Consider the following 25,501-nt stretch of genomic DNA (forward strand, 5'->3'; position numbering starts at 1 on the left):
TCTCTAGACTGCGCGCTGCACTCCGCCGGCCAAGGATCTAAGGTGAAAAACTCACAGGACAGACACACCTATGGAGAGAACACGGCCTCAGCCAGGGAGGAGAGGAGAGGAGAGGATATGGTCTTCTCCTAACCACAGTTGCTGTCCAGCTGCAGACCCGTCAGCAACATAATATTCTGCTTTATGAAGGAAGAACAGAAAAGCTATGTCGGGGTCAAATCTACTACTCACTTGCCTCACTCTGCTGCCTAAGGCATGATTTTGTTTTGTCAGTTTCTCTTTTAGCATCTTCATATCAGGGAGAAGGCAGAGGGCACACCTAGCTGGACCTTTACCCATCACAATAATATTTCACACGTCTAGACATAGGCGTGTGAGACTATGCGAAGATCAAAGTATGGCAGAAACCCCTTTTCCTCCCCTCTGCCACTTAAAATGCGTTTATACATTCCTGGGAGAGCTATCCTCATGCCTTTGAACACAATACGATAGAGGTGATGTCTGGAGCTATTACAACCGTGAGTGCAACTGACTCAAATCAAGCAAAGATGAGAGATGGGTACCCGGATCCATGGAAAATTCTTGAGTGGAGATGCTCAATCTCAGAAGTTCTGGCCACACAATAGGATTCATTACCCTATCGTTTAAGCTTCTCTGAGTATGAGCTGTTGCTGGGAATACCATGGAGGACGCAGGCGATATGGTGGAGTCGGAGAGAGGATGCCACAATTAACTCTTTTAAAAAGACCAAAGGAAACCATAATTAGTGGCTAGAACTCTCTTTATTGTCTACAGAATAGAAGAGCCATGTTGGGAGGGCACAGCAGAAGTGGGGATGTGTGTTGTCATGGTTACATATGCAACCACGTCAACTTACTGGCTCTAATTCCATCTAATAACACAGGCCCCAGGCTGGCTGCATACAAAGAGCTTACATTTTGGACCCCTCTCCTCCTGACTTCCTAAAGCAGAGACCCTGGGGCTCACTGCAGCTTCTTGCCCTACTAGAAGGTGTCAGAGTTTGCTATAAACCCCACTCTCCTGAAAGTAATGAACGGCCCAATGATGTGTACCTGCGCGATGTGTTTCCAAGCCAGAGCCTCTGGGAGGTTCAAGTGTTTATTTTCTTTCACTGAGTCATATCTGGCTGGGTTTCCCTTAGCAGCTCTGGTGTCCTATGCAGCAATACTGAACATATGTAGCCAAATACATATGGCCAACTGAGGTCCTCATCCAGACCAAAAAAAAAAAAAATCCCTTCAGGACTACTGGCCCGTGTTGAACTTGCAGCCTCAAGGCCTCTTCTATGGGACTGGCCTTTGTGGGAAGGGGACAAAGGGATAAACAGAACATTGGGGCCCTGTCTGAAGGTGCGCACAGGAGTACCAGGGCATAGACGGGTTTTAGGATAAACGGGAACATGTGCCGTCTCTGAACTTCCCTTTTTAGCTGGAGTTTTCGAGGTCCATTCCATTCTGGCTCTCAGAGGCAGTTTGAGTTTGGGAATCTCAGCCACCCCACATTCCTGGGGAGATGAACTGAGCTCATCTCAAAGGGAAGTCTGGGGCTCAATGACCCTGTGAATTTCCGTAGCTCATCTTCGCCCTGCGAGGAAGCAGCAGGCAGCATGGGCGACTCCCTCCTCTCCCCTTGGACCTTACACTTGGTGTACAGTTCCCTTTGTGGTCAAGGCAGGAATGAACTCATCTTTCCTTCTCCCCTACTAGACCACAAGTTCAGAGTCCTGTGTTTAAAACTTAAGTCCCTGGAGGCCCAAGATGCAACGTTCTGCTGATGGAGTTCAGAGTTTCAAGTGGGGAAACAGGATGATGCTAAGCAGCGAGCTTTCCCCAGACCCCGAAGATCCACATCATCCTATGCAGGCTGTGCTGGATAAAGACAGCTAGTGTTTCTAATACCATCTAAATACCACCACCAACAGCAACCATCAGAATACCACTAGGAAGTCCCCTGCTCCTGGTAGCATCTTGTTATCCATCCCTCCAGGCCAGGGAAAGCTCCAGACCTTGGCTAGAACACTCAGCTCTGCGCTCAGTCAGCAAACAGCCTCTCCAACCTGCAGCCCAACTTTCCCAGCCTGCTCTGGTCCCTCCCACCTACCACTGTAAAACACGGGGTGCAAAGAACACCCACTTTTGGGGGATCCCTAGAGATTGCTACATGACAAAGTGCAGCCATGGCCCCATGAACACACTTTAATTACATCTTTATTTCTAGCTACCCAATCAGTCCCAAGACTGAGACCCAGGGTGGAAAAAACAACCTCCCCCCCCCCCAAAAAAAACCCTTCCTTTCCCAGCTTCTCCCATCATTTTGACGGACAACATTAAATGCTAATAGAAAAACATCTTCTCTCTAATAAAACAAATGCTGACAGGGAGAGGGATGTAGAAAGGCAGCCATATGGCAACTACGATTCCTGTGCCCGGCCATGTTCACAGCAGCACGTCTTCGGCAGACAGAGGTGACACCGAGAAGCTCACAGACCAGCATTTAATAAATCAGACAGAGCTGGCACCATCGGGCGCTCCCAGCTTGTAGCAGAATCACAGCGTTTTCTCACTTGCAGACAGGAAGGTGTTTTAGCGGAAAGTGGTTGGATGCCTGTTTCGAGGCTCCAAGCGTCCCTCGCTGTCCCTGGTGTTTTCCCCATGTCACCCCATCAGTCTCTCTTCCCCTCATGTTTGCACGGTGCTTCTGGTGTCTCTGCTCTCCGAGACCCCTCTGTCACCTTCCACACTGGCCGCCTTGGCCTCTGGATGCATGGAAGGCAGGTGGTCCTGGAGAGCAGTGGTACACTTTCCCTGGGAGGCCAGACTAGGAGGAGATGGGCCTGGGTCACACCTCTGCTCTTCTGTGAGAGCCTCCCTTGTGACCTCCTCCAGGTCTGCAGCCTCCTGGCCATCAGTCAGTTGAGTGATCCCCTTTCCCACCGTGGTTACGTCCTCTGAAGGTGGCTGGGGTAACGGAGGATGCGGAAAGCAGGAGTGTTGGTTGTTGCTGCTCGGCTGTGTTGGGGAGCTGACAGCAGGCTTCCCAGCATCCCTGGGCACTGTCAACGCCTCAGCAGCTGCGCAGCCTTCATCTCGCTCCTGCTTCCGAGTCTCCCCTGAAAACAGACAAGGGACAGCATCAACTCTCTGGCAGCAGCTTGGCATCATCTTCTGCTCTTGTCAACTCCTGCCCAGCTACCTGACCGTGACCTTGAAGAACCAATAGTTCTTTCCTCTTTCAGGCAGGTCACTGGAGCCCAGGTGGATGAAGGACTCATGTTCAGAAGCCAAGCAAGCACCTTCCTTAAACCTCTGCCTTATTGCCAAGGGACCTCCTATACCCGCAGAAGACTAAGTCTGAGGACAAAGGCTGCCCTTCGGAAGCTGAGGAAATACCTGGGCCTGTTCGTGACAAACAGAGATTCCAGCTGCCTTCTGAGGATAACTTGGGGAGATTTAGTGCAGTCTTCGCCCTTCTTCTCCACAGCACCTCACGGTATGAGGGGAAGACACCATGTTTGCCCAGTTTTAGATAAAGACTATGTGCAAACGGCTTCTAGTTCCCTCCCTCAGCACCAGACTCTCGGCCTTAAACACCCCAATCCGCCAGAAACTCTAGAGGTGCAGCAAGCAGGAGGCATAAGACAAGGGATGAGCACGGGGCACTGTCACCTTGTCCCCATTTCCCTCCTCACTTGCTGTATGGTCACAACTTGTCTGGCCTCAGTTTCTCAGACGAGTGAAAGGGAGGACGCTAATGTCCCTCCCTGGCCCAATAAATGAGGCAGCATCGCGTGACCAGGGAGGAGCCAACTGCTCTTAGTACCAAGACATGTGCATTTGGTACAATGCTGTGAGTTTCCCATAAGCCAGTGTGTCCTGGGACCTCAGGAACCACAGTGATAAAGGAGAGAGAGGATGTAAAGCTGGGTGAGTCTAGCATGAGCATAGGCCTTGGTGCAAGAACAAAGGCCCCAGGGATGCTTTCCGAGTACCTGACTAGAACCATAGTAGAACAACATACACTAGGTATAGTCAGGCCCGCCATTAGACAAGTACAGGAATGTTCTTGGGCTGACAGCTGGTGGGTGGAGCTAGACTGTGAAAGATTGGCAGGAGGCAGAACACATAGTTTTTCCATTTTCCCACGTTACACCATTTGAGAGAGCCTGCTGCTTCCGGGTTAGTTCTGACACTGGTCAGCTCCTAATGACCCGCTGACTCAGTTTCTAAGGTTGGCTCACGCACGTGTATCTTTCCATACTGTGATAGGCTTACTGCCAACTTGTCTGTCTGAAGAGATGTTTAGGACTTCGGAGATACACCCGTGAGTTTGGGGGCCCTTTTCAGGGAGGATTGATGTGTGGGATAGTGACTGGAAAGACCTGATTGGAATGGAGGAGGAACCTTCCAGCTGGCAGCCCAGACAATAAACAGAATCCGAGGAAGGCAGCATGGTGGGGATGCCCCTTACATCAGCTGAGAGCAGGCTTTCCAGCATAGAATCAATACCAGCAGCTCTCTGGAATCTTCCGAGCATTTCAGCTCCAGGCTGGGACTACCGAGGCACCCTGCTTTCTACACGGAGAACCTGGTCCCCGGCCTGTCTGCTGTTGGCCTACCATCCTTATAGTCTATAGCAAAACCTACCCAATAATACCTTTATTGTTAATATATGAAATTTATCTTGGTTCTGCTCCTCTAGGAAGCCCCACCTAGCACAAGACTCCTTAGGTCTAGGCAGAAACCATTCCACTTCCTCCAGCTCTAGAGTGCTGACTGGCTAGGACTTACTGGGTGCCCCTTTCCCCTAGGAGCTGCTCCACACACACGGCATGGTTTATCTTCTTGTCAAAATTTGGTCCATGAGATAGGGAGCCTCCACTGACTTGTCAACAGTGTTGGGCATCATCTGAACATCCAAGAATATTTTACAAACAGAATTTAACTTTTACTTTTGAGGAGAAATATTAACATATGTGGGGAGAACTGGAGAGGCCTGCCAGCCATTATTGTAACAAACACCAAGATAATCAACTTACATAAAGAAAGAGGCATTGCATGTGTTGGGGTGAGGGTGTCAGTGGGGATTGAACCTAGGGACCTGCACAAGCTAGGCACTCTCTCTGCTACTGAGCCACATCCCTAGCCCTTGGATTTTGACTCACAGGTTTAGGAGCACTAGCCCATAATAAGCTGTCTGTTGCATTATGCCAGGCAGCATGTTGTGGTAGAAGGCACAAGGGTGAAACCAACACGCTCACCTGAGACCAGGAAGGAGAAAAAAAACAAGCCCCTTGGGGAGGCTAGCTAAGGCCCCCGCTTCCCTGTCTCAGTGTTGATTAATGTGCTGGGTCTGTCTCCAGCCCCTCCCTTGTGAGGTCTGTAGAGCTCAGAGCCTACCTTCTCCATCCAGTCTCCCTCTGTCTCCACCAGCCACAGCCTCCTCCCTAGCTGGCTCTGCCGGTGGTTTCTGGAATAGCAGGGTTTTTCCTTCCGCTTCCAGTCCACTTCTGGGTGCACACAGATTACTGTCTTGTTTGTGCCTTGTAACAGATGCCCACCCACTTAGTGACTTTAAAACACACCCACCGATTCTTTAACACCTCAGTCAGTCTCCCTGGGCAGAGCAGGAGCACAGTCCCTGGGTGACTCTAGGGCACAATCCATTTCCCACTTTCCCTAGATTTTGGTGGCTTCTTGGTTGGTGGCAGAATTCTTCCAGTGCCTGTTTCCACAGCCACATTGCCCGACCTGTCGATGTGGGCCATGCTTCTCTCTTGCCTCTATCTTGTAAAATGATCCATTTAGCTGTCCAGTCAGGATCATCTTCTCACCTCACTCCCAGAGATGAGTCCCATCTGCAAGGTGCTTTCACCACAGGAGATAAGGCTGAGTGGGTCCCATTGGGAACCCCCGAGAACATCGTTCAGCCCTCTCCATACATAGACCCTCCTTGTTCCTTTGCTGACCTGTTGTCTACTCCTGGCTCTCTGAGGATACCTTCCCGTGTATCCATCCTGTTTCCTTCTCCTTCATCCCATTCAGTTACTGGCAAATGAACTCCCACCCACAATAACATCCCTTAGGCCTGCGCATCATGCTTTGTGTAGGAGATGTAGACTCACGAGTCTAGTGCCCAGTTGGAACTACTCCCACCGCACCCCTACCACCTCCCTGGAGAATCTGCTGTTACATTCTAGAAATGGCTCACCCCCCGCCCCCCCCCACGTCTTCTCCCATTAGCTGTCTCGGTACTGCTTTGTATCACATGACTTCAGACTTCAAAGCCACAAGAGTGTCCTTCCTCGTCTTTTCCACCATTTGTGAAATGTACGGTCCCAGCTTTGTCCTCCAGCACTGCAGATGTGTCTCTCCAGGGGTTGAAGCACCCTTCCACACCCCCAGTTCAGAAGGGGGCATTTGGAGGTGAGACTTTGGGAGAGGTTTAGGTGAGTCATGGATATGGGTCACTTACCATGGATTCAGTATCCTTATAGGAAGAGGAGATCTGAGCCTTCTCTTTCTCCAGTATGTGAGCACACAGCCAAGAGGGAAGAGAGCCCTCACCAGACACAGAGTGTACCGACACTTTGACCCTCCCAGCATTCGAAACTATACTCACTACACAATGCAGCCAACTGCTTGGCTCTGTTCTGCAAACCCATTTGACCGAGACGCAGGAGAATGCATGTGGCAGCTCTCACTCTCATCCTTCCGTGGCATCAGTCATGGCTTGGCTGTCTAAAGCCTCTGCACCTGCCTCTCTGGTCTGTGTCCTCTAGGTTCAGGGAGAGGGGTCCCTTGCATCACAACAAACAGGTAAGTGACCCAGGAAACAAGGGCACCCAGCCCTGGATTTCAGACAGGTGACAGGTGTGTTAACTACGGAAGAGGGTAAAACACAAATTTGAGAGGATTCCTTATGTAAGTTAGACATGTTATGTATCTTAAAGTACAAACCTATGCAGTTGGATATGTAAGGTGAACTATAACCAGAAAAGTGGGTATAATCTGAAAAGGCTGAGTTAAAAATGCAGTTCAGAATTTCCACAACATGTGGTAATTTATTACAACTATGATCCATTTTAACACAATGCATGAAATGTACTGATGAATATGAGTGGGAAGAGATAGGGGTTTTAATTTAATTAAATAAATACTCATTTGGGGGTGCATTTGGTTACCTAGTAGTGCATTTAAAGGTTTAATAAACTTTGAAAAAGCTGTAAGGTTGACAGAATCTATTTGTAGACTTCAAAACAATCGGTAGAGAGGCTTTTGAAGGTCTCTAACACCTAAAGCCTGGCGAGCGTCTGAGGTGGTGATTATACCAACTGCTCTGATTTGGTCTTTATGCAGTATGTCCACGTGTGACATGTCACGTGGTATCCCGTAAGTCATAACTAAGTGCAGCCATTATGTGTCAGCTAAAAGAGTTTTAAAATGTCTGATCCCTGGTTACAACAGAACTGAAGAACCCCAGAAGAAACTAGACTGAATCAGGTTCTCTACAAGGCTTCGGTGATACCGCCGAAGACAAAGGATGGCTGGCACAGCAGAAGTGATGCTGTAGGTGACAAACACACTAGAGTCACTGGGAGGAGACATGGACTTCACCTGAGCAAGGCGAGCATTGCCTCTTGTCCCCAAACCTCTTCCACCTAGTTCTCCTGATCTGAATTTAATTTTTCACATTAAAGGAGTCGTCTCATTTTCGTCAGCCTTTTGGATACCACAGAGGAATCCTAGGGACAGGTTCTTGACCAATATTTTCCCTCTCATTTTCAAGTCTGTATTCAGTCATGGACACCTTGTGTTATTCTTCCTCATAGTCTTATCCTGGAAAACGAGCCCAGCACTTGTCCTTACAATGAAATGCATGAGCACATATACGAGTAAAGCAAGCATTGAATTGGGGGGGGGAGGGGATTGCCTGTTACGATCTGTTCAGCCAAGATGACAGTGCGTTCAGTTCCTAACAGGGTCACTATCCAATCCCCACTGCCAAGCTGGGGGCCTTCCCACAGCTTTGCCATTCTGACTGGGTCAAGGGACTTGCACCTGGGCGCTTGTAAGCGCTACAGGGTCTCCGGCTCCACCCCTCAGAATGCACGCTTTCACAAGGCCTTGGGTGATGGTGGCTCCCGTTAGAGTGACATACAAACATCCCCATGTCTCCCTCCACATGGAAACCCTCCCAAGGCAGCCGAGTCTGGGGAGGACAGCCCAAGTTTGCAACCTAGTGTTTATTCATTTATGATGCAACACCCACTTCTCCTTGTATCTGACATCACAGCTCCTCTCCTTCTACCCCTCCGACCAGCCACATCAGTCCCTTTCGGTACTGCATCTGCCCCAGGGCCTTTGCTCATTCCCCTCCTCCCTGCAGCTCTCATTCCCTTCTCCATTCTAAGGGAGCCTTTGGGGGACAGCCCAGCCCCCACCTCCTCCATGAAGATTAAATCTGGCCACAAGCCCTATTCCCAGCGACAGGCTTCCCACGAGGTGGTCTGGACCTCCTAAAACTTAGAGGCTTTTTTTTTCCCACCTCAAGTTGTTACTTATAACTAACTACCTTAAGTACAAAGTCTTGCCTGATTAATTTTTTAACTTCGCCAATGTTCTACGGCAGAGACTCAATAAATATCTTACTAAGTGCTTGAATATATGGACTTATACATGCATTCATGAAAAAGGGAATCTATTAGCATACATCCTAAACCCCATGCATCACTTTATGAAAGCAACCTGAATTTATAGTATTCATTTTAGGGTAGATTCAGGTAACTTACCCTAAAACTTCTCCAAGAGGTTCTTTCTCAAAAGAGACAGAGATGCCTAACTCTGACAAATATTTGGCTACATCCAAGGCAGCTCAGGGAAGCAATTACATCAGTTTCAAACTAGCAAATGAAAACCCTTCCAGTGGCTGTAGAGGGGCAAGAGAAACACTGAGTCAAAACAGATCCCACTCCCAGCAGAGTGGGGGAGAGTTACTCAAAAGGAGCAAATTTTGGTGTTTCCTCCAGCCACATTTTTCACCAGTGTGAGGTGAATAAACTCCTTCTGGAAATGACTCTCATGAAATTACTTCTCCTGAGACAGTTAATAGTATATTCTGGTGCCCCCGAAAAATTAATTAACCTTCCTCAGAACAGCCTCACCCCTAAACCACTGGCGGTGTGTTTTTACTGTGGGTCAGCTGAGACCTTTGCCACCCTCATTTACATCTGAGGGAAGTTGGTCTAAATTATGCCAGGGCCTTTTGGTTGCTGGTGCTTCGCCTTGTACTATTTCTTTATATGATATTCCAATCCTGTCTAGATGTGTGAATCTTGTCACCATCTATCTCTACTCCCTCCCCACCCCACCCCCCACAATGGCTTCTCCTCCTCTTCTTCCTTCTCCTCCTTCTCTACCCCCTCCTTCTTTAATGAAAAGCCTTTGAGGTTACCAGGGAAACATTTTTATTTTAAACTTTTGCTCAGGGTATGAGGAACACAGCCCCGCTGTTATCGCCATAGGCTTCGTGTAGCTAGAGGAAGGGAATAATGGACACCCAAAGAGAGTGATGGGTACCAGAAGGAGATGGTAGAGCCCTGAAAAGGATGAGGGACACTAGCTGTGGTTCTGTTGTGTGCTCCGGTTTACTTTGCTAGACAGTACCAGAACAGTATGGATATGAGTTCTGGAAATCGTGGGTACGGCAGGGTTTACCAATACCCCCTTTCCCTCGTGCCTATCTAGAAGGCATCCAAACAGCTAAAGTCAACCATCAATACACACAGAAAACTTCTGAAACATGTGGCAGCTGTCATGCTTTCATTAGGACCTCTGATCCTTTGCTATGGGAACCAAATCTCTTTGAATGCTAAGACTCGGGGTGTTAGCTCTTAAGCCAGCCATGAGAAGCCTTACTTTTACTTTAATTACAGACTCACAGCACTGACACTTCCATGAAAGACTTATGAATTAGGCAAAGTTGGAAAATATTATTGCAAATAATAGTAATTATTCTGGGCTTCTGTCACAAACAAAATTAATATCATTAGTTCTTATTAGTCACAATGCACACATCAATAAGGATGAGGCGAATGCTTCAGGACAGAGTGGGAAGAAAAAATATTGTTTCTTTTTCTCTAAAAGATGGAGAAGAAATAGTGTAGCAAAGATTGTTAGTCCCCTAAAAATGTGTCCCCCGCTCATGGGCCCAAAGGGGACATTTGTCATCTTTTTTGTTGGCTGGCTGGGCTTTGTTGTCGTCCTGCATGTGGCAGCTTTCAGATGGAATTAATCAGGCCACAGCAGTGACGAGGCCACTGGGACACTGACAGCCTCTCAGAGAACGTGTCCTTGTTCCCACCCAGAGCTGGCTCAGGACAGGCAGGAACAATGCGCACTGATGAAGGGACTCTGGAAGCTATCATTTCGAATCAGTCCCTCACTCATGCTGCCCTTGTGAAGATCAAGACAGCAAGAGCTCCTTTCAGCGCAGCAGGCAGGCCGGGGCCACCCAGAACAGCCAGAGGCTCCAGCACTCCATGAGGACACAGGCTGCCAGCAAGCCATGACCACTAGCCACAATACAAGGCCCCCACGCGCTGGAGGCCAGTATTACAAGCAGTGCAAGCTGGAGGCTACAATGACCCAATTTTGCTTTCTGGTCAATGAGGGATGAACCAGGCAAGAAGCTGTATCTATGGATTCTTTCACAGGTACCTGGAAATGTTTCTTTTGAAAACGTAGAAATGTCTTCTGTTATTACTGCTCTGGCCCCGTGATGAGCAGTTAGAAGATGCTGGGTGAACCTTGCTGGCCCAGCTCTGGTGGACAGAACCACCTGTCTGTCCCAATGAGTCTTACATCATCCCACTAACACTCTAAGTTCTAAGTTGTGAGCTGGCTGGTTTCACGGCGCAAGCTGATGATAGAGCTAGTTGTTCCGTCTTGCTAAAGGGTCGACCAGTCATGAGGGGAGGAGGGTGGGCTAGGTCACACTGTGGAGCTGAGGCATTAAAGTCAAGACAGTTAAGGGTAAGTTGGAAACTGAGCAGGGTGAAAACGCAATGGGAAGGTATCACCATGAGTTGCTCTGACAGCGGACGGATGAGGATGGGAACTGAGCAGGGATGGGTTGGAAGGTGGGCAGTTCTGGAGAGGAGCCTCCAAGGACACAGTGAGGGCCCAGACTGAGCTGAGCCACAAGTGGGAGGCTGGTCCAAGGAACCCTGCAGAAAGACTTTTGCTACAGGTCACATGTGAATGGGGAAGAGACACTGACAGGAGTTGATGAGTAACCACACACACACACAAAAGGGGAAGCAGGAAGAGTTGGTGGTGCCATACCAAGAAGCCCACAGCCTGCTAGGGAAGTGTAGGCTCCGAGTGAGAACTAGGAGATTGTGTGTGTGTGTGTGTGAGAGAGAGAGAGAGAGAGAGAGAGAGAGAGAGAGAGAGAGAGAGAGAGAGAGAGAGAATGAGTGTGAGAGTGTATGTGAGTGTGTGTGTGTGAGAGAGAGAAATATAGAGAGTGAATGAGTGTGAGAGTGTGTGTGAGTGAGTGAGTGTGTGTGTGAGTGTGTGTGTTTAGGTATGGGGTGAGGATGTCTTCACGGAGTCCCACAGTAGCCGCAGTACGAGGTACTTACTACTGGAACTGACACACGCTATGTAGAGGGTACAGACCAGGAAGAGAGAGCAGACCTGAGAGGCACTTACCATCCCTGGTGCTCTCCTTGTTCTCAGTGGGTGGTTCCACAAACTTCAACAGTGGGGACCTTGACCTCTGTACAGCAGGAAGAGCCGGGTCACTGAACATTATGGTGTCCTTGCCCCCTATGAGGGAGATGGGAAAGTTGATTTGTCAGCCACTGGTTTAACTGGGTAACATTTACAACTTGTAAGAGTACTGTAGAATCACTGGGGAAGAGTCTCAATGAGGGGCTGCCTTGATCAGGCTGGCCTCTGAGGTGTTTTGACTACACTGACTGAGGTGAGAAAACCAGCCCACAGTGGGCGGTATCTGTTCCCTAGTCAGGGCCTTTTGGACTGTAGAAAAGAAAGATAGCTGAGCATAAGCATCTACACAGTCTCTCTGACCTTAACTGGGGTGTGGTTAGATGCTTCAGGTTCTTGCCATCCCCGTAATATGGAGCTGTAAGCTGAGTGCACCCTTTCTTGCTTTCGTCAGGGTGTTTTTATCGTAGCACCGGAAATGAAACTAAGCCCCCACACAATGAGCTAGCTACTGGGTTAGGAAACTCCTTCAGCTGGGGGCAGTACAAGGAACATAGTCAGCAGGTCCTTCTCTAGCGTGTGTGGATGGAGCACAGCTCCTCCATCCGTGATGGGAGACCTTGACTCAGTCCCGAGGAGCTGCTCGGGAACAGCTGCCCACAGTGTTACCAGTAAAGAAGTTTGTATGGCTGTGCAGAAATGAGCAGGTGGGCAGGACACCAGCAGTGGCAGCAGCAGGGAGCTGGGGGGAGGCACTGTATTAGCTGTGCTCTGGACAGAATCGCCTGCGCACTGGGGGACAGCAAGGGGGTCACTTTCACTCTCTAAACCTCAACATGGATGACTGTGAAGAAAAAAAACGGAATGGTCAGGAAGAGGCGCCGGGTGTTTAGAGAGCATGCAGCAAACGCCGGGCGTGCTGAGATCATCGGCACCGGCTCCCACACACCTGACATCTGTCCCAAGTGCATCTGGTCATGTCAACTATTTAACTGTCACAAGGCGGGTGGCATCATGTCCTCCACGTTATCCTAGCTGTATTCCCACCTGGGACCTACACTCAGCTTACCGCCTGTTAGCGTGAGTTCTCTATAGAGGATAGAGAGGTTAGGAGGGAATGAGGGGCACGGGAAAAGCACCACATTCGCACGGCAGAAGGCAGAGGAGACCACGGGATGGGCAGCAGGGAGAACAGCTTCAGACATGAGCACGACAGACAGACACGCTGGCACCAGATGCATGAGCGAGCAGTGTTGCTACTCTGAGGTCACGAGAGATGTAGGCCTGCTATGACACCGAGTCTTGGCTTGCAAAGACTTAAGGGGTTCTCTGGGTGGAAACCGTTGGGCCCCAAACAAAAGCTCCAGATTATGAATCTAGCTGGGGCTCCAGTCTGGACTAGGCAAGATTTTCACTGGTGCTCCATGATTTTACTTGGTCTCCCATTCATCAGAGCCCGGAAGGCCACTTGGGTAAAGATAGATGTCTACACCTCCTTTGGAGAGCCAGATGAAGGCAAGCACATTTCATCAGTGTGTTCCTTGGTCCCTCTGCTTTAGAAAGCTGTCTTACTAACTTGATTAACTTGTGTGAGAGTTCTCCACACAGTAGGCGCTTACTAAATGCCTGATAAGGACTGTGTCACCAACTGAAGGGTCTCATGGATCCTGGAGTTTGGCACGCTTGGTACTTGCTGCCGTCTTGGGCAAAAGGCAAGTGATTGGTTCCATAGCCTTTGGGTTCTCTGTCTCCTGAGTGTCAGGTGAGCTGAGAAACTGCTTGGAGCTGACCCCGAGGTTCTGCCAGGCACTTCTGCTGTCTCTGGTGGAAAAAATCTAGAAACTTCAGTGTTACCATCTGGAAAGATTTTCCAAAGAGCACTGTGGATTAATGGTTCAGGGTGACATTGGAAACCCTCAGAATAACCTCCAAGCTGGCCCTCTTCTAGAGTGCAATCTGGAAATGCCTTCATGGATCCTAGGTTACTGGCTTTAGGAACCCTAACAGGCGACAGGAGCTTCACAGGAGACTCCTTTCCCTTATCTAGAAACAGCAACAAGTACATCTCCAGGTCAAGGTCAGTACTGCATTTCATGGCCATTTGTCTCCAGCAGGTAGACTGTCACCCTCCTAGCCATCTTGGGGGCTCCCTCCCTCAGTATGAAACAGTCTCTAACCTGGTGCCCTGGTGGCCAAAGAATCTAAAGCAGAGATATGAGTGGGAACCAGCAGTGATCAAGGCAGCCTGGGGGTTCCTCTCATGGGAAGTCTTTAGGATGGAATGTCCCCTTGGCCCCCCCAAACCCTAGGATATCATTATTTTAAAGTGGCTCCAAAAAAAAAAAAAAAAAAAAAAAAAACAGGAAGCTTCTGCAAAAATCTGAGCGAAGGGAATGTAGAGAAGGCAAACAAGTCAGCCTTCACCTATGCCAGGCACGGCGGGGTGGGAAGAAGACACACCGCTGCACACTCTTGCCTGGAGATGGTGCCTCCATGTTAGCAACACGCCAAGGTCTGGTCCCTCTTGCCATGCTTGGGAAATTCAAAGCCTTTCTTCGGAGGCTCCTGGTTTGGCTGCCCTCCAAAGGTCTGCGGGCAGCTGTGGGCACTAAACCAAACTCTAATGGGCAGTCGGGTGGCCTAAGCTTTCATCTGGCTTATCCTTAGAGGAGAGGGTGTGTCTGGGAGGAAATCCTGCGTGCCAGGTCAAAGGACCACTAGTGCAGAAGGCCACACAGGCGTGTCACTCCGCTGGCACCCAGTGGCTGCAGGCTCTGCTGAGTCCATATGGCACCAAAGTTCTCGTTCCTGCCTCTAAAAATGAGTGGAATACTTTCAACCCCCAGATTTTTTTTTTCTTCCTCAGCCTGATGTCTGGAGTGGAGACAGAATGAAGATTAAAAGCTCAAAAAGCCAGATTATAGCATCTAACCAGATTGCTTTTTGGCTTTTGGCATTTCTGTGGATTGTGTCTGTGCTTTCCACACTGTATGTGTGTGTGTGTGTGTGTGTGTGTGTGTGTGTGTGTGTGTGTCTGCCTGTCTGGCTGTCTGCCTGTGTGTATATGAGAGAGGGAGAGATAGAGGTGGAGGGAGGGAGCAAGAGAGAGGCCTATGTCTCATAGCTCTTACATGGGAATCAGAAGACAGTCTTGGATGTTGTCTTTGCCTTACACCTCATTTGAGACTGGGTTATTTTGGCATTTGCTGTGTACATCAGGGTGTCTGGCTCCTGAGCTTCCCCACCTCATGTGACTGTCAGAGCACTGGGATTAAAGATGTGTGCTAGAATGCCTGGCTTTATGTGGGTTCTGGGGACTCAAACTCAGGTCCTTTTGCTTGTGCAGCAAGCAGTTTATCCAAGCACCAGCTTCCAGCACATGGCATTTCTCTGTGTAATGTGGACACATCCAGGTCAGCACTCCTCAGAGCAACCTATATAGATCTGAGAAGACCTAGGGAAGGACATCGGTGGGCAGGAGTAAAGGGATCAATCCCAGCTAGGGATCATGGCCTGCAACACGTACCATCTGGCTTCCTTGAAGTAGCCCACTAGCTTAATCACGATCAAGGGACAGGCTAAACAGCTTGGAATAGTCTCATCTATCTAGATGACTTCTCTCTATAGCCTGACATTTGTCAAATACATTTACTCTTTAGCCAGATCACAAATTAGCTCCAAATCTACCAACCACTATCAAAATCCCTACAATGGGGCTGGGGGATATATCTTATTGGTAGCAAGCTTGTCTAGCATGAATTTGCCCCTGGATTCAATCCACAGCATTAATGGAGACAGTGTGACAGTGAATGCCTGCGATGCTAGCATTTAGAAAGTAGAAGAAAGGGGATCTGGAGTTCAGGGTCATCCACAGCTACCTCAGCAAGTTCAAGGCCAGACTGGGCTCCACGAGACTATCTCATAAAATAAAACAAAATAAAACTAGATAGCATTGGTCAGGAGAGTGAAGAGGGGAAAAGAGAAGACTCACAAAGTCTTCTGCCTCATGAATTCTTTTCCACAGCCCACTAGAGTCTCAGAAGAGGTTTCTGGATTCCTCCTCTCTGGTCCAGAAACCAGTGACCACTTAATGTCATTTGCCTGTGTATCTTGGCTCAGAACTGTGGTCAGCCAGAACTCACAGAAGACGGCTGGTGGAACTCGAAACCAGCAAATCTAATGCCACCTTCCATGACCTGTGTGTCATCTAACCCCTCCTGTTTCCTGGTCTAAAACGAGTGTATCAGACTCGCTCAGGAAAGGGGAAAAGTGTTCTTCCATGTGGCAGCTCTGACTGGAAGTTGGCCAATACGGAAGAGGGCTGCCACATCAGCAAGGAAAAACGCTGTGATAGATTTGTCATGTCTGTCACTGGTGTGAGAATGGGGTGCATAACACACACCAAGTATTTGTCATCCTGAATCTTCTCGCTCTTGACTGTTCTTCACAGAGGGCATCAGACTCAACCCATCGTCTCCCTAGTGCTTCTCTCTCGGCCACTCACTCAGCACTAAGCCCTTAATGCTTTGATCTCCCAGCCACTGCTGGATGGACATTCACCTTACTTCCTCAGGCAGACTACAGGCTCATGGGGGCGAGGCAGGTTGCCTGGCATGATCGGTGCTGTACTCACAAAGCTGAAGCTCTCAAAACGGGTACCAGCCCAAGGATGAACTGGTATAAGTGGAGAAGACTTTGCTCATTCCCTTCCAGATGCTGGTAAACAAGACAGTTCCCTGAAATCAATGGGACTCAGCACCTTCCACTGGGATTTAGCTGCTGCTTGGGGAGAGGACGAGAAAGAAGTGGAGGAGGCAGAGGAGGTGTGACGGGGAGAGGACACACTGCTTCTTACTCGGCTGGCAGTAGGTTAAATGGAGACACACAGAAGCAGGAGGAGAAGAGCTGTGATACACACAGGGAGTCACCCCAATCCCTGCTCTTTCTCTCCAGGACGGCACCCACCCCAAGACAAGGCTCCATCCACACACCCTTCCCTCATGTCCCAAAGCAAGGCTGTTGCAATGACAAAACTATACCCAAAAGGAAAAGTGCCACTCCCTGTCCTGTGCCCCCATTTGTATCTATGTGGTGGCCAGAGACTAGAACCCCCCTTCCTACAGCATAAAACCCAGTGAGGCTGGTCCTTCCGGCTATTTGTACACAAGGGCTTACTTTGCATGAATTGGGTTCTCTATTTCAGTAAGTTATTCTATCTAGAAAGTTCTCAGAAAGGTGGACAGCAAATTTCTGCTATTCACATACATGGATGGTAGTCTGTGTCCCGGATTTAGCCACAAGAAAACCCCAAATATTTCAAAATGAACATACTCCCAAATCCAACTGAAACATTGTAGCTCAGGCCTTCGGCAGCACAAAGAAGGGGGAAAAAAAAAAAAACAGTGATTATTGTAGAACAGCCATTTGCAGTCCCACCTGACCAAACAAACACCAGCCACAGGAAATTCCCAGCATCGATCCACCCATTCAGCTTCCATCTTTTTACATAAATCACCCAAATGAAGCAGTGAGAAATTCACTAACTCATTCTGAGAGGGGGGAAAAAAACCCAAAGCTTCGGTACATGCACAAAAACAGCAATTTGACTGCACAAGTAAATGACGAATTCGTCTGTCTGTGTTGAAATTCAATGCAGTGAAAGAAAGGCCTTCCCAGAAGATGAGGCTTGAACATCACCAGAAGCGGGAAGTGGAAAAGGACCACTCAAACCCCCAGGACGGCACTTGCCACTAATTAGCTCTGTGAGGTCTTTTGATATCCAGTTCAAGGAATCTCTGCGAGAAATTCCAATTTATGAAGCACACTTGCGGGCAACCGAAGGCAGCTATTCAGATTTCCACCAAGGAAAACGTGACGCTGTCCACCTCCTCTCCTGTGGCAATTTTCATTTCTCATACGTACAGGGATGCAGCCCACGGGAGCCGAGGGAAGAGACCGCTCCGCACTGAAAGGGTAAGGCACTAAAAATACCCGGACAATGTTCCTTCCAGGGAACCAGGAGGCGGCAGAAAGTGATAAATATAAGTTTCCAAACAGCGTAAAGACAAGGCGGAGAACTGACGGGGTCTCCTGAGAGGGCTGTTTTACCGGGATAAACGGGATAAGTACAGCTCATTAGAGAGAATCAACACAGCTTTTCACACGTCGGACAAATGCGGGGAGAAAAATCTCCTCGGGAAATTTTTATTTTCAAGCTACATAAAACGGTCGGGAGGGGGAGAGGCAGAGGAAGGTGGCCATGAAGTACATCTGGGTTGGAGAAGTGGTGGGCGCTTCATTTTTAGTACTGGTGATTAAACCGAACAAATCTTTGTGTGGTTTTACGTTCCATTTTAGGGCTGATGATTAAATTGCACAAATCTCTGTAAGATCTGAGATTCGTTTTTTAGGACCGGTGATTACACTGAACAAATCTTTGTGTAGTCTCCCATTTCTTTTAGGAGGGAAGGTTACATGGAACAAATCTTGATGACTATTGATAAGAAACAAAACAACTCACGGGCTGTCACAGGGGTTGGTGTGCGTGTGTGCTCGCACGTGCACACATGCACACACACAACAGTTTGAGGAGTTAGGGCTACCTAAACTCCAGTGCCCCACTAATGCGATTTTGAAATTTTATTGTTTATTTCTGAATTTGTCCCTTCCATGGACCTGCCCTCAGATGGATTCTCAATTCGAAACATTTGTGGCTTGTTTCTCAGAAGTCTCCAAACCAAAGGGCCTCAAAGAAGCAGAATCTTCTTGCAAATTGTGCGAGGCTGTTCTTTTCAAAGGGAACAAAATCCTAAAGCAGAAGAAAGCCAGGACGGTTCAGAGGTTCCGCTTACCTGGGAGACTCCACAAACCGGAAACCTCCAGAGTTCTTAGTTTCTTCTCCAGCTCTGCCACTCGGTTCCCCAGGATTCTGGAAGAGGCAGGGAAATATCAGGGGGAGACTGAGTCACCACCGTCAGTGTTTTGGCCTAGGTGTAGCTAATGGGGAGGTCAGTAGGGCAAGCGGGCACGCGTGTGCACATGATACAGCCTGTTGAAAGTGCATGTGGAACCTGAAAATCAAAAGAAAATAAAGTAAAACACACACATGTATACTATTCGACAGAGTTCTGCTCCACAAGGCAATCCCCTGGATTCCATATGACAATTGTTCATTGCTAAAGGTGACAACTCATGTTTGAACACTCTTAGCTGCAGCAGACCCTCATTCTGTGAGCTGTGAGCGTAGGTTTGGACCCAGCAAGAAAGATAGAGGGGCACACCTGAAACTGCTTCTTCCGAGGCAATAAAGTAATAAGATCGGCTTTCACAGACCCACACGAGGTCTCACTGATGCCCATGCCCTAGATATCAAGAACCATGTCTGATACAGTGTAGGTGGCTAATAAATGTGTGTAATTAAACACGGGCCTTTTTCTTTTGTGCTATCTGTAACCATCTATGAAAAGGGTGAACAATAAGAATTTCAAGAGAGCTTTCGGCGGGACTCTGTGATGACTCTGCAGGCAAAGGCATCTGCCAGCAAGCTTGACGATCTAAGTTCGATCCCCAGGACCCACACAGTGGAAGGAGAGAACCAACTCTTGCTAGCTTTTCTCTGGCCTCCATACAGCAGACACGGCACATGTATACCCCACCTCCAAGACACATAAGTAAACAAATCTTAAAAAGAATTTAAAAATAATTTACAGTGATTTGGGAATCACTAAGATAAGGAGGTTGTTTTCCAAATGACCATTCACTGGGACAGCTCAGTTCTGAAATGTGCACTAGAAAAGGTCAGACTGTGGGCTTGGAAGGCGGGCTTTGTGCGTGCGCGCATAGGTAAACATCCGGCCATTCGCTCCAGGCATTAAACATAGCTGGGACATGATTGACAGCCATGTAAAACCTTGCTTTCCAGTGGTCTGGAATTGGAAACCAGTCTTTATTTTCCATTTGGGGGATTTTCTTGGCGCCGCTGTGCTGACGTGACACGAAAATCTCCTCAATAGCGAATTCTCGATTCCTTCCAGTGGGGAAAAATTAGAGCAGCTGAATTATTCTCCTACGTCTCTTTCTGTTCCAGAGATAGCTGCTCACACCCACGTACATTCGGGGCCATGAATATGCATATGGCTGCACATACATACAGTTCATCCCGATTTTACCTGAATCGACCTGCAGGCTCTTCGTCTTCTCTCAGAGTTCACGGGAAACTGGCCCTGCTCTGTTTGGTTTCCTTCATCCAGTTACTGCAGCCCCTCTCTCCCTCCTTCCCTCCGGTCTTACCCTCTTCACAGCACTCATCCACTCCTTCCAGTTTCGCACCATCTGTGGGGTCTGTTTTGCTTTTACACCCTTGACCCTTCCATCGACGCCGCTGTTCCTAATCTGCCTTTCAATATTTTTGCACGGAGCTTCTGATGCCAGCTCCCTTCCTCGCGGTTGATGGGTCTGATGTGCAATCACAGCGGTACTCCCTTGTTTCTTAATGAGATGAGATCACATGTCGGCAGCTGCTTCTTAGGACAAAGGCGAAGGCTTTACTCCTCAGTGATGCTGAGGGGTGCCCCGGGCTGGGTTTATAGGTTGAGTGCAGGATTTGTTCATACTATTTCCGGATAACCCAGCTATTTCTCAGAGAAATGGAACAAGTGAAGTGGCCGGTACCCCCTACCTCCTACTCCCATAGAGCCTGCTAGAGTTTCTCAGAGGTTGCTGTGTTCTCTGGTCTGATACCTGAGTGCAAGGCTAGAGGTAAGAAAGGGTCAAGGAGAGAAACTGTGGCTATGGCAACAACAGCAATAGAACCATCAATAATAGTGACTGCAATTCCTTAAAAAGCTGTGATCATGGAACTATGGGTATAGCCATGGGTGATGTGCAGAATTCAACCCAAGATGCTTTGCACAACTGGATGGGATCTCCTGCCCAGACTCAGCCAGTGACTTAGGCAGGGGTTATGGGAGCTGGTATAAGAGGCCGAGGGGGGAGCCACCATGCTGGCAGCTCTCAGGATGGAGGGAGGGGTAAGAACAAATGTGGCCAGGGAAGTCTGACCAATGCGAAACCAGCTCCTGGGATCCACCTCTGTGCTACAGGCTGGACAGGGAACCGAAAAGAGAGGACCCTGTCCCAGTTCCTAGAGACCAATAGTGTGTTAGCAGACACACATGGACAGTGTGTTAGGGAACCTAAGTACAGATGATACGTAGCCAGCATTTGTTCCAATCCAGGTATTGTGCCTTTGAAGAATATGAACATACTGCCCTGTTATTTTTTGTTTGTTCATTTTTGTTTTTTTGTTTATCTTCAACATTGTGCTAGGCAGTCCTTGATTTATAGATGAGAAACTTGAAGCTCACAAAAGATGATGACTTACTCAGGGTCACACAACTAGGAATCAGAGGGAGTAGACAAAGACTAAGCCAGAGAACACACAAGTCTAATAAAAGCTGAGAGCAAAACTGACGAGCTATGAGAAGGTAGAACTGGAGAGGACTGGTTCTGCTGCACCTCTGATGGAAAAGGAGCCTATGGTCATGCTGAGAGAGCTCGGGCTTTTAAGCACAAGTTCTGGGGAGCTAGTGAGGTCTTCTAAGCAGCAGAAAACAGTTTAGGAAGTGGTCCTCACATGAAGTTGAAAACAGACAAGGATTAGCAGTAGAGACAGAAAGACCACTTGGTTGGAAGTCATCCAGGAACATGAAGATATGACCACCAACCAGTGAGGATAGAGGGGATCCAAAGGAACAGGGCCACAAGGAGGGAGGGGAGGAGATGAGGCTGTGTTAAAGATGCTTGACCACATGGAAACTCATGGAAGAGATAACCATCTGATCACAGGGCCAAAGAGGAGATCTACTCTTGCCAACAGAGTGAGGCAGGAACTGGAGACGGGCAAGAAAGGGCCGTGACAAGAAAAGGAACAGGGACAAGACAGAGCCTGGAAGCCACTGGAAGAGAAATGCTAAAGGGAAGGGTCCACTTCTTCCAAGAAGTTCACAGGAGATGTGACATCTACCTTGGTGTCAGGAGCATGAAGGGAACCCCAGTTCCAAGTGAGAAGCTAAGACAGGTTAGCAGATGGGAGGGAGATAGGTCTGCAAAGAAGACAGCCAGTAGCACACAAATGTAGCCAGGGCAGGAGATGGGGGCGCACCAAGGCTTGGGAGAGGTTTTTGGTATGGGTAGGATGAGAGGTTTGCTTTTTTTTTTTTTTTAAGGTAGTTACAGGTTGTTTTAAGATATAGTACAGATATTGGTACATGTGTCCCACCCCTGTCCCTTAGTCAAAGAAAATCGTCCAGATGTCAGGCCCCCGTACTGACTTTGCCGCACAGCTTCTGATGCCATTCCTGGGGTTAAGGTTAGAAATCAACAAAGAGAACCCAGGAGCTGGCCAGTCTGGCAGAATTCCTAGGTGAGGGTCCAGACAAAGGCCCCAGCCTGAAGGGGAAGCTGTGGCTCTCTGTACTGCCTGGTGTGGCCCACCCGGAGCCCCCTGAAACGCTGCTGTGATCCAGGACATCACTGTTACATGAGATTTCCCAGCTCCTTTGCCACAGGCTAGGGAAGCAGCCAAGGTATGTCACTGAATTTTCAGCCTGTAACAGCCATCTCCTCTGCTGCGGTGTCAGCCTGTTAGGGAAGGGAGCCTCCTCCCTTCTTTAGTGGGAACCAAGTAATGGCTCAGGCATCATCAAGAAACCGAACCAGCAAACTGCCACGCCATTGAGCATCATTCAAATGCAAAGTCCCATGGTACTTAGCAGTTATCAAGGTGGTTTCCACAGGACCCTCTGCCTAATAGAGGCCATTGTGAAAGAGAAGAAAGCAGGTAGGCAGCGCTTGCGCTTCCAGAAGGGAGGCTCTTTAGTTCTGACGTACTACCTCACCTCAATAAAGCCCTTTTTTTTTTTCCAGTTATAAGGCTAAATCACAGGGGTACCAGCAAGCTGACCAAATTCACATTCTGTTCTCAGTCTTCATCTATAGTACAGTTAACTTCTTTATACACCTCTGGGAAGTAATGAAACTGAAGGCCTTCAAAGTACCAAAAAAAAAAAAAAAGGCATATGTAACACTCCTTTGTGTGCCGATACGATGCTACCTCCACGATCTACCGTTACAGGAGAAAAGCAAGCCAAAGAATAGACACAAAGGGCGCCCCTCCCTTTTCTTTCATAAAGAATCGCTGCTTTTTTTGTTTTTAAAAAAATCCATACATATAAGAATACTGAGGTGTGTTTTCACGTACTGCGCCTTTGTTTGCATGATTCTAAGGCCACATGGAACACAAGAAATGGTAACTTCTCCCAAGGAGGGGATTTGGACAGCCGAGATGCGTGGAGGGTCACAGTTATTTAACAGTGGCTCATGTGCAAAGTGGTACTTAAAAACAAAACAAAATAACAAGAAAAAAAAACCCACGATGAATGGAAATGTCAGCCTCCGCGGAGCGAGAAAGTGGTTTGCATCTGGGGCCTATGCATTGCAGGGGGTTCAAAAGAGCCCAGAGCTGGACAGGAGTGAGAAGCAGACTGACTGCTGGCTCCAGGGGATCCCCAAAGACAGCCCTCCCCCACCAGAGTCCCGTCCCTAGCTTCCTGAGAAGTAGCTGCGGTTCAGCATGGCTGTTTCATTTTGCAAGGCTGTTGCAAAAGTCTCCTGTCAATAAATTACCCTGTCATCCAGGGAGATTGCCGGCCTCCCTTTGATGCTCTTGCTTTCTCCCACATGCATCTTCATCTCTGCTACAGGCTTCTCTGCACTCCATCATTTCCCTTTTCTCTTTTGTTTTTATAACACGTTCAATCATTTTCCCGTGGTCTCTTCCCCAAGCGTCCCTGCCTTTGGCAGTCCCAGCTCTCGGTTCCCTCCCCTTGAACTCTAACATCTGTTCTTGCACCGTTCTCCTGAAGTGTCCTTGTGGCTCCAAGTGTGAGTCTTAGGAGCAGGACCACCTATAACTTCCAGGGTTCTGTGCAAGATAAAAATGTGCCCCCTCCCCCTCTCCCTGTGAAAAAATATGTATCATGAATTTCAAGATGGTGGTAACAGTATCTGGCCAAAGGCCAAATCCTTCTTGGTGTTGACTGCACGCCACAAAGCTGGCTCTGTGATTCAAATGAGTTCCCGTGTTAGAAACTAAATTTCCAAGCTCGCAGGGCAATGCTAATCGCCCTTAGGAGGGTTAGGATGAGATGAGGAGGAGGGTGAGGGCCCCATCATAGCATCAGAGGGTGTATGAGAAAGTGATCCAGGCAAGCATGCTTACCGTATCTGACCATGTGGTACCCGGGTCATGTTCAGATGTGGCACGAAGGCCACCACCAGACACAGTGGCATGCTCTGGAACTCAGCCTCCTGGGGCGTGAGAAGTGAACTTCTCATTTTAAAAAAATATTCATAAACTACCTAGTCTCGGGTACTCAGCTTTAGGAACAGAAAACCGACTGGTGTAGGTGACATTGTTGGCTTTGATTCACTTTTCACTCAGCGTTCTCGGGACATTTTCAACTGTGCGCTGCTGCTCCTGACCGCTATTTTGAGGTGCCTTAACTTGCTCAGTTTGATACAACATAATCAACACTCATTTAAAAATCAACCAGGATGCTCCATCTTAATTGACTCTTCCTTTGGCAGGAAGTTCCCTCACAGGGACAGCAGCCCGTCGAAGTTGACGGTTGCTTTCCTGGTCATCAGAGACCCTCAGATTCAAGTCCTGGAGTTGAAGGGGAACTGAGGCAGCTCCCGCTTCCAAAGGAGGGCTAAGGAAGAGACGAGAGAACTGGCATTGTCCTGTGGGGGCTCCCATGAAACTGGTGTTAACAGAGCACAGCTCACTAAGAAATCAAGATTCCTGCTTCGTTGACTCTGGTGGATAACCCGGATGCCAACGCAAAGTAAAAGACTAGTTCTGGTTTCACGGGTTCTTTCCCCACTAGATTTCAGGGATGTTACCGTCTTCCCAGAGTGCTCCTGGTTTACTTCTGGGAGCCCCATTCCCACTCTCCGGCCTCCAAGTGTAAGGACCTACTGCACACCTGTTGGTTTGCCTCTGGTGCTGAATGACCATGTTTTTCTCATGGATCGTCTCCAGCAGGGCAGTGGCCAGAGACTTCAGGTCAGCGATGGACTGTGGAGTAGCTGGGAGGCTGCACCCGTGATCTTCAGAGAGCAGATCCTGGACTAGGGAAGACACAAAGGTTGAAAGCTCAGTCAAGGATTCCAACAGGTGGGGCTGCAGACCCATGTCCATTCTTCCTGGGGAATGGGGCACTTCGAGCTTTGACATGATACTGTGTTGTCTCGAGAGCCTATCTCAACTACCACAAAGAACACAACAGGAAACTCAGTGTGAGAGATAAGTGAAAAAAATCTCAAAGAAATTGGACCCCTCCCCCCTTAAATCTCTTCTTTTTGTCAAACTGGGGTGGAGCCCAGGGCTCTCCCGCCACGCAAGTGAGCATGCCCACTGAGCCACACTCACCTCCAGCCATTTGCAGCTTATTCAGAGACTAACAACATTTGCACTTGCCAGCGTGTGAAGGCATTTCTATGCTAACTCACTGAGACTCGGAACTGAGAAAAAAAAATACCCCAAACCTAGCAAGCATTATTTATTTCCATTTTGTTAACAATAAAGCAAGTCTCAGATGGGTTAAAAACACTTACTTAAGGTCGTCCTGCCCTGCAAATAACCGAGCTTCCCCGCCCTTCAGGCTCTCTGGTTAGGGCAAAAG

General features: G+C 48.6%; 1 protein-coding gene across 2 annotated transcripts in view; it reads right to left on the reverse strand.

Moving 5' to 3' along the window:
* Nucleotides 1-745: 745 nt before the first annotated feature.
* The window catches only part of Ccdc149 (coiled-coil domain containing 149), an 87,678-nt gene continuing 62,922 nt past the window's right edge, over nucleotides 746-25,501 (reverse strand). Inside the window, exons 9-13 of one of the 2 annotated variants that reach the window (XM_050150204.1) lie at nucleotides 24,803-24,947; nucleotides 18,605-18,681; nucleotides 17,085-17,117; nucleotides 11,736-11,852; nucleotides 746-3,130 (exon numbers count right to left, since the gene is read on the reverse strand). In XM_050150204.1, the coding sequence (XP_050006161.1) occupies nucleotides 2,700-3,130; nucleotides 11,736-11,852; nucleotides 17,085-17,117; nucleotides 18,605-18,681; nucleotides 24,803-24,947 (803 nt within the window). In that variant the 3' untranslated portion in view covers nucleotides 746-2,699. The remainder of the gene's footprint in view (nucleotides 3,131-11,735; nucleotides 11,853-17,084; nucleotides 17,118-18,604; nucleotides 18,682-24,802; nucleotides 24,948-25,501) is intronic. The other variant, XM_050150203.1, reaches the window with a different exon arrangement.

The sequence above is a fragment of the Alexandromys fortis genome, unplaced genomic scaffold (genome assembly GCF_014885135.2).
Source record: "Alexandromys fortis isolate MF-2015 unplaced genomic scaffold, M_Fortis_MF-2015_v1.1 scaffold_0, whole genome shotgun sequence".
NCBI lineage: Eukaryota > Metazoa > Chordata > Mammalia > Rodentia > Cricetidae > Alexandromys > Alexandromys fortis.